The sequence below is a fragment of the Penaeus monodon genome, chromosome 7, assembly GCF_015228065.2.
Source record: "Penaeus monodon isolate SGIC_2016 chromosome 7, NSTDA_Pmon_1, whole genome shotgun sequence".
Lineage (NCBI taxonomy): Eukaryota > Metazoa > Arthropoda > Malacostraca > Decapoda > Penaeidae > Penaeus > Penaeus monodon.
In genome coordinates this window covers 4,393,250-4,403,249 of record NC_051392.1, presented here as the reverse complement: position 1 = coordinate 4,403,249, position 10,000 = coordinate 4,393,250, and the positions used below count along the sequence as shown (strand labels likewise).

Below are 10,000 nucleotides of genomic sequence, written 5' to 3'. Positions count from 1 at the left end.
CAGTCCATCCGGTAGTGAATTAAACCAGTCGTCTAAGTTTCTCTTAGACACTGCCACAGTTCACTGAGTTGTTTCTAATATTTTTAAATTTGGTTCAGCCCTTATTCTTTTACTACTGCCTTTTAGAAGATGGTTCATTTAGGATAGAATTTAAGCAGTCATCTAATTTTCTTTTAAGCACTTCTGTAGTGCTGAGTTGTGATTCCAATATTTTTTCGTACCATTAAACAGCCTTGGACCTTTGATTAAGAAACTGATTACACATCTTTTCTTAATCTGGATGTCTGAGCATTTATCCCAGAATGATAGCACGTTCTTCCCTGCTTAGGGGAGTGTCATAATTTCATTCCTGCTTATACTTACTTCTGACTCTCTTGGATTTGGTGCCATTTTCTCACTAGGTTCTCTGTTAGCCTAGTTTCTCCTTATCCTAAGCTCAGAACTGATGGGCATAGCATGTACATCCATGCCTTGCCCACTTTGAGTTTACTTTATTAGTTGTTTTTACACATAGAGGGCACCACTTGTACAAAGTCACCATTGAGCCAATTATGAGTACTGCTTGTCTCACCTGTTTACTCTTTTCCTTGATTTTTTAAGATATTTTATGTTATCTTATAATACCACTCCTAATGTCAGAAATGTCAGATTATAGTAATTATAATGGCTATAATAAAAATAACACCATTGATTTTGATAGCATTAGTAAAAATAATGTTTTTCCTACAAAGTCAAGGAAAGGTGAAGTTGGGTAAGGTCACAAGGCCTTCTAATTGACTCCCTTGTAGCTAAGCAGTAGTAGAGCCATCTATGTGCAGAGACATTTCACAAAAAAATGAGCACAGCATTTTCCCAGTGACATTGGGTTAATAGTGTACTTATACTTATATATATCATCAAAAGAGTTTACTCTAGTGTTTGATATCTGCATTAACCCCCAGGGCCCAAGAACTGAGCCTGGTGGCACTTCACATGTAACAGTTGGTTCATTTTAGAATTATCTATTATGATTACATTTTACTTTTGATTTGTTAAGAAACCCTGTGTCCATCTTCCTAGTTTTCCTCCATTGCCAAGGTTCTTTATCTTATGGAGTAAACTTTCATGGTTAACCAGGAAAGTGTTGAGCTTAAGTTAAACATAATGAACAGAAAGTAGTATACGTATGTGTTCAAATATTTCTTTTATATGAGATATTAGAGTCACTAGTCTGTATTCTTTTGCCTGACCTTTATTTCCACCCTTAGAGAGAGGAATGACCTTTAGCTTCTTTAGTAAGCTTAGGATAATTTTCATGTCACAGATTTCCTTGACAGATTTCTTGTCAGTGGTTTTGCTACAGTTTCTTTACTTTTTTTTAAGATTACAGGAATTTTCTTTGAGTTTCAATTTGTTGGGGTCCTTTTCACTCCCAGTGATGTCTTTCATTGAAATTTATATAGCAAAGTCATTGCGTTTTATTATTATTATCGCTGAAAAAAAAACACACACACACACACACACACACACACACACACACACACACACACACACACACACACACACACACACACACACACACACACACACACACACACACACACACACACACACACACACACACACACACACACACACACACACACACACACACACACACACACATCCATAAATATATCAGTAAATATAGTTCACATAAATAAATTTTTAGTACACCTAAGGGTGGGATTGGTGTATCAACTATATGATTAAGGTCAAGTTTGACTGACAACAGTGATATTACCATCCAGAATTGCTAAATCATTAAAAACAAAACTAAAATCATACTGCATTTTCTGTGAGTTGTTCTAGTATATTTTCAAATATTTTAATGAAAATGTCATCCTTTACAACAAGGGTATAGTTCATACCCATTCTGCAATCCAGTGAATATTGTGTGTTTTCTAAAGGAATTATGTTTGATGTCAGACATCATTCATATTGCTAAAGGGGGTTAAGACTTAAAACTTTGCTGCTTGGTTTTCCTTACCTGTATGTGTTAAATTATTTACCGTCATTTTACTGATGCTGTGGTCTGATTGAATTGTATAGTATACTGATATGTTACTTCTCTCCCATACTAACAAAACATGGTTGGTTAAGGTAAAAGTCCTCAAAATGCAAGAGCAACTGTGATTGTTCCATCTTATCCTTGGTAGTATTTGTGGGTGTGTGTGGGTGATGTGAAGCGATTGTGTGCAGCCTACTTCGACCCCAAGAAAGTATTTGACATGGGGTATCGCAAATCTCTTTGAGAAATCCCAAGACTAAGGGTAATTCTGGTCTAATAGCAAGTCTGCATACTTGTACTGAAAGTACTTTAAAGTGTGGTGGGGGCCTGTGTAGCTTCTTCCCTGTGAATTCAAGGGTGAGGTAGGGCTTTTCTTGTATCATCACTTTTTAACACATACATGGATGGGATACTGGACAGAGTTGCTACCCTGGGCAGTGTCAAGGTCAACGAGGATAATGGTCACACAGGTTTACATACCTTTGTATTATAGTTTATGACTCTGAGCTGCCAGACCAAGAAGTCAGCAGATGGACTGGCCTGACAGCAGGTATCATGAACTTTCTCAGCAAAAGTATTTGGAGATGTTGGTACCTGTGCAGAAGGACCAAACTATGCTCTTCAAGGCCATATTACTACCATTTTCGCTTATTGGAAGTGAAACCTCGATGTTATTCTATTCCTTGGAGTCTTGTAACAGGTTTATGTGCTAGATCATAGGGTACAGCTGGCAGGTCAGTGTGTCTAACCAACAGTGAGACAGGAACAGGTACCATTTTACTAGTATCATAATTATTAACATAATTATACTAATATTGTTAATATGATCATGATATTTTGATTAATGTTATTTATTCCATTTACAGGTTTCATTTTGAAGGACCATGTGGTACAACGCTTCCTGTTGCACTTGCACCTTAGTTCAGAATGCAACAAGCTAATAAACTGAATGAAATGGTTTTTGTCCATCAGACTTCTCAGTATATAATTTATCCCCAAGCAGTAATGCATTATAATACTGCATATTACGCAGCCATATAGAAAACACTGTTCAATACACTATGACAAGGATCTATCTAAAGGTCAATATAATTATAGAAACCTTTGATCCAGGGTTCCAAGTAGTGAGTTGCTAGGCAGTGGATTCCTCCCACCAGGAGAACATTTGTGCCCATGAGTGGAAAGACTGAATAGAGAGCACTGCATGCTGTCCCACCTAGAAACCTATATATGTATTTATGCCTTTTTACTTCGTGAGCTTTGCTCAAACCCCATGTTGCTGACTTGGGTTGTATTTTATTTTATTCTTAACCCTTTGCCGATAGGTGACTTCCCGATGCACAAGCCCTCTCTCCCGGGTTGTATTCATAGTGCCCGGGCCCCTGCTGCCGGGGGCTCATATCGTCAACCTAGCATGCGTGACCGCTCATGCCCAATACCAGCATCCCTTGCCTTTTCTTTGTAAAACTAAGAACCTATGTTGTATTTTCATTATTATTATTTTCTGAGGTCTCTATTTGCCATATTTTCTGATAAATCAAGACTGTAGGATATTTTTGTTGTTATATAGACTCCATAGTTGATCATTATTCGCTCTATAGTCTGAATAAAATAAGCCGTGTATGGTCTCATGGAGTTGAAACTGTAGGTTTTGTTGTATTTTCTTACTTTTTAAAGTAAACTGTAGTTTCAACAGGTTTATATTATCACTTCCATTTAGATATAATTTTATGTTCAGTGTTTTTATAAATACGTGATTATTATTATTATTTATTATTATTATTATTATTATTATTATTATTATTATTATTATTATTATTATTATTATTATTTATTTATTTATTTATTTATTTATTTATTTTATTTTTTTTTTTCCCAAAATACATATCGGTATTTTCACTTGGTTTTACATCATCACTTCGTGAATACTATATATCTCTGGCCAATTGTAGACGATTACCAATGTAATTTTTTGGACGTTAACCTTGGAAGCCCGAGAAGCCTTTATGAAATGCATAGTATAGGAAAAATTTTCATTCACGAAAAAAAAAATATTTTGCAACAATTGTAACAAAAAAACTCATAGCATGGCCATACATGCCCCGGAATATGGGACATGCGCATCATGGCATGTATGTACATGCCACCCGGCAGATAGTCCAGGCATGCCATGGCATGTACGTACATGCCACCCGTCGGCAGAGGGTTAATGGTTTTAGTTTTTTGAGACTCGCCATTTCCCAGTTTTATGGGTGGAGTATATGGATAATTATGGCTAGACTAAAGAAATTATTTTTATGAGTATGAAGAGAGGGGAAGACCCCGTTTGCTCTATTTGTAAATAAATATATTATATTTCCAGTTTTTCTTTGGCTCTTCTTTTATGATAAATCATCTTTGGATATTTGATATATAAAGGTATGAAAAGGAATAAATTGATGAAGCAGAAAAGATCAGTGTAAATGTATGAAAAGAAAATATAATTCATTAATTTATTGCAGTCTTGATCATGATCTAATAACTTTTTTGTAGCAGAGAAGCTCTTTCTGGATTTTAAACAATATTTCTGAAGACTTGGATCTTATTGATACTAAAGGGAAAATGGGTATGAAATATAAATTGTAATTTATACCACAGATGAAGTGAATATGAATGGCTTTCCTGCTTTTTGCCTATGTGTGTGTGGTGGAGGGGGGTGCAGTGGTAGCGATCTCGTCTAACAATCTTGCTGACCTGTGTTCTAATCCCTCACCACCAGTGGATGGTAACACCAGCCGTTCCTTGCCTTGCCCAGGGGATAATTTAGAAGCAAAATGAAACAGACAGTATGTCATGCCAAGAATATCCATTGTAACAAATGGAATCAAACTAAGTTATTATTATTATATATCTCTCTCCCCTCCCCCTCCCCTCCCCCTCCCCCTCCCCCTCTCCCTTCAATAATATACAACGTAAGATAATATAAAATATAAAATAATATAAAAATATAAATCATAAAATAATACAACATATAACATATTAACATATAATATAATATCTCCGTGGAGAACACTCGTGAACCGCCAAACACGAGCAAGTGTCAACAAACACCTGTTAACTTTTCCCGAAGCCATAGAGGGTTTACTCTGGTCTCCAGGGGCGTCACTTAAGGGGGGGTATGGGGGGGTGGTTCACTTCCCCAACTCTTAAAAAAGCCTCTTTTTGCAGGGCAAAATCTAGTTCTGCAGGGCAAATTTTCTGGTATTTATAATTTATAATTTTCTACCAATAATACAAGGCCGCGTTGGCCGAATGGTTAGAGCATCGGACTCAAGACTGTCACGACGGCAATCTAAGTTCGAGGGTTCGAGTCACCGGCCGGCGCGTTGTTCCCTTGGGCAAGGAACTTCACCTCGATTGCCTACCTAGCCACTGGGTGGCCAAGCCAGCCCAAGTCAGTATCATGCTGTGACCACAGCGGCTCAGACATGAACCTACGTTAAAAGAAGAAAGAAGAAGACCAATAATAGATATTTAATACTGGTTGATGGTCCATTCAGGGCTACTTATAAAGAGCTAGTGAGCATTTTCTTTTCCGTGATTTGCAGGGCAAAAATCATTTTTTCAGGGCAAATTTACCTGTCACCCCCCCCAACTCATAATACGAAGTGACGCCCCTGGGTCAGAGGTCACTCGGGTCGGCAGCTATGCAGAGCGGCAGCAACAGGCTGCAATACGCGGTAGAAATACCGATCGGCCGAGAGACATCCCCCTGGCTTTAAGGGACTTGATACCGCCGTCACAAGAGACAGACAGTTTAGCCACGTCTCTGCAACATTCGTGATAATGAACAACACGACATGAAGGCCGTCTCTGCTAGCTGTTTTGTCTCAATTTTCCCAATTAACGATTCTCCAGTTATAACAATGATAATATAATTTTCATCATCATTATTGTCATTATCATTGTCTTTATTATCATTATAATTATTATTATCATTATTATCATTATCATTATTCTCTCTCTCTCTCTCTCTCTCTCTCTCTCTCTCTCTCTCTCTCTCTCTCTCTCTCTCTCTCTCTATATATATATATATATATATATATATATATATATATATTTTTTTTTTTTTTTTTTTTTTTTTTTTTTTTTTTTTCTACAGACCATATAGATAATATTTCATATTAAAAATTAAACCCAAAATCCGATCCATATTAATCCTAGGTAAAAATATAACATAACAGAGAAGAGGGTGTGTTAAGTACCACAAGCCAGTAATTTATATAAGTTTGCAGTTTTTCATGTTGGTTTTTACTTTATTTTCGTCTTTTTTTCTTTTTGTGTTTTATTTCACAAAGATAAAGAAGAAAATAGGAGAGGGAGGTGTCAGTAGCAATCCGCATGGACCTGGCTTGAACTACCAATCAATCGTCTCTGGTAGATATGAGAGTAGATAAGCGGCAATGCGCAAGGATTTACTTAAACCAATTATCGTCACACAGAGAAGAAATAAATGTAACTTGTTTATCATGTACGAGTCACTCGTCATGACTGACAAAATCGCAGGCATGAGAGATACATCATAGATCTTTACACCAGCAACTACGACCGCAACGAACCCTATGAATAAAAAGATTTCTGTGTCTTTTGCTCTGCGTGGATGAGTGAGCGAGTGATTGTAAGGGTGTCGGTGTGTGTGTGTGTGCGTGTGAGCGACAGCGAGTGTGAAATGAAAGTGAAAGTGACCTCGCACAGAAAATGTATCACAAACACAAAGATTAAATCTCGGTATAACGAAACTGAGATAAATTAGCAATGCTAGCTATATAAAATTATTTCAACTACCACACTGAATTCAACATTTAATGATATGCAACAAAATGTACACATTAATGAACGGTGATGTGAAAAAATTATTCGCAAGCATTTTAGCAGACAAATCTTGGGGTCAGAAATTCTGTACTGCCGAGATAGCCATGTCTAGCTAAACATGTCAGACTTCATCGACGGGGGGATCCTATACCCAAAATGCCATACAATGAAGCGAACCGAGCCAGGAAAATCTGTAAATAACCTATTCTTTTCTGTGTATCTGTGATGGGTGCTCATGACATTCCCTACGGGTATCTAACTTATCACGCTTGGGATATACTCTAAACATGCAAGCGACTTCAAGAGGGTGAGAAGGATGTGATAAATAAGTGAATAATGATTCTAGCTTAAACCCTAATCCTACATTAATTAACGGACGTAACTGCGGGTCACACCGACTCGAAAGTTGCCGATCGAACGAATAACTTTTACCTGTACCTACTATCGAACGTCAGAGCGGAGATCTATTGGGCGATTTATGCAACCTTGGGTTATATCGGGCATCCCTGCATGCTATGATATGGGGGAAGATCCAGCGCTATACTCAAAATAATAAATTTATATAAAATCCTGTTACAAGCTCCGTTCTAGTGCCAATATAACGTGTCACCAATGGGCAATGTAACGGTGCTACGGTTAATCCCCAATGTGTCAACAAAACAACAACAACCAAATTATGGGAAAAACGAGTGGTCCTCTCTTGACGTGTGAGGTCAAGTCGAGACGGGAGAACGCGAGAGGAAAAATAAATGATATGACTGGAATTCGTGAAAAGGATAAAATCACGAACACGTTAAATTCGTTGCAGTTGAAACAATATAAACCTCTAATAACTGAGAAAAAATTAATTAATTAACTAATGTATGATATTCATGTTTGTTGACCACATACCGTGATCAAATGGTAATGCGATCTGAGGTCAGAAGAATAGTGTGAGAACTTGTCATTTGTTGTCACTTAGCTTTTTTACCCAACAAAACCAATGTCTTAACATATTTATAGGAGAAGAAGGAAGGGAAAAGAAATAGAGAGGGGGCCCAAAACGTGTACTCATGTGGTTCTGTAGACAAGATCTTTGGGAGCGGTTGAGCGGTTTTCGGGAGGTGTGTTTGTATTGCTAGCCCAAAGGATGCAACAACCACCCTACCACCAGTTATAACAGACTGTTGGTGAACAGTAGTGGTAGTCAACGTGCTTACGAATCACAACACATGTAAGGGAAACACACGCTATGTCTTGGTAAAACTGCTGTGCGGGGTCGCGATGAGCAGCGCACAGTGACCGCTGAACACGAACTTGCTATGTCGAGCGCTGGTCGGGAACTGTCGGGTCAGGCGAGGTCAGATAAAATCGTCATCTACGCCCTCGCTGAGTCGATGGTTCCTATTTTGGACTTGGAACCACGTGGTAAACAGCCATGTGGTTTATTGGTAAAAGGGCTTCCAGAAACAGGCTTATGTATACGCCATAGAGAGAGAGAGAGAGGAGAGAGAGAGAGAGAGAGAGAGAGAGAGAGAGAGAGAGAGAGAGAGAGACAGAGAGACAAAGAGAGAGAGAGAGAAAACGTACCCTGGCACAGTTGCCAGTTTGCCTTTTTACAGACAGAACGTCGAATGGGAGAGTTGCCAGTTCGCCTTTTTTCCGTCGGAGAGAAGCCGAAAAATGCATTTTCACTATAAATAACATTTTATTTTTCTGCAACAATTTCTCGCCTCTTCACAATGCCTAAGGAATAAAGAGAGAAATAATGGTGTGTGTGTGATGTTTTAGAAGTGTATGTTGGTGATAAACTAGAGAGAGAGAAGGAGAGGGAGAGGGAGAGGGAGAGGGAGAGAGAGAGAGAGAGAGAGAGAGAGAGAGAGAGAGAGAGAGAGAGAGAGAGAGAGAGAGAGAGAGAGAGAGAGAGAGAGAGAGAGAGAGAGAGAGAGAAAGGGAGAGAGAAAGAGAGGGAGAGGGAGAAATATATTTATATTAATAAAAAGAAGAACCATGAGTAGGGTTCCCTGCATTCTAATTAAAAAAAAATTAATCAGAGAGGGAGAGAGAGAAAACATATATATATATATATATAAATATATATATATATATATATATATATATATATATATATATATATATATATATATATAGAGAGAGAGAGAGAGAGAGAGAGAGAGAGAGAGAGAGAGAGATTGAGAGAGAAAGAGAGAATGGAAGGAAGAGAGAGAGAGAGAAAGAAAGAGACAATGAGAGAGAGAGGCAAACATGCAGCCAGACAGACAAACAGAGACACACCCACACGAAGACAGAAATAATAAGAATGATTTATAACGAGAAAAAAGAAAATGAAACCAATTCATATCATCACAACAACAGAAGTACCCGTAGTCCCTCACCCCCACCCCCCACCCCACAAAATATTATTTATTTACAAAGGAAAGAAAGAAAAAGTATTTAACTCTAGCGCATCGTCGTATTTTTTTCTGTCCTTTTGTTTTTTTCTTAACATGACATTGCAAGTTGCTCTGTTGCAACTCGGCGGAAAACTGCATTTGGGACTCTTGCGTTGCATTTGTTGAAAGTTGCATGGAACGTGCGGCATTAATTAGTCAGGTCTGTACATTTGGTGTTTTTTTTTAAATCTATTATTAATTAAAATAATTTAGTTTCGTATATTCATTTATCAGTATCGTTTATTGAAATCTTTCTTTCATCATATATATATTTTTATTTCTTATCATATTCTATTAATTTTTTTAAATTTCTATATTTGTTATTATTATATTTATTTATTTATTTATTTATTTACATTTTAATCTAATTATGTCATTTCTGTTCCTCTCCCTAATGCCTTGATGTTTACACTCTCCCTCCCTTCGTATATCTATCTCATCTAACTTTGAAAGAGAGTGTTAAAAAAGACATTTAAAAATATTATAAACTCAACTAACAAAATATGATGAACAACGATAATCAACTTAAGTAGCCATAGATCTCACTTTCACTTCGAATGCAGCTAAAATTTCGTTTTAAGTTTACAGTAGATTCTGTGCCTAAGTTCACTCAAAAAAAAAAAAAAAAAAAAAAAAAAAAAAAAAAAAAAAAAAAAAAATATATATATATATATATATATATAAATAT

The 10,000-nt window shown here is 37.0% G+C and overlaps 1 protein-coding gene across 1 annotated transcript in view; it reads left to right on the top strand.

Moving 5' to 3' along the window:
• LOC119574967 (NAD-dependent protein deacylase sirtuin-5, mitochondrial-like) overlaps positions 1-3,004 on the top strand; it is an 11,465-nt gene extending 8,461 nt beyond the window's left edge. The window contains 1 exon segment of the mRNA XM_037922266.1: positions 2,896-3,004. Coding sequence (XP_037778194.1) covers positions 2,896-2,950 — 55 coding nt within the window. The 3' untranslated portion in view covers positions 2,951-3,004.
• The last annotated feature ends 6,996 nt before the right edge of the window (positions 3,005-10,000 follow it).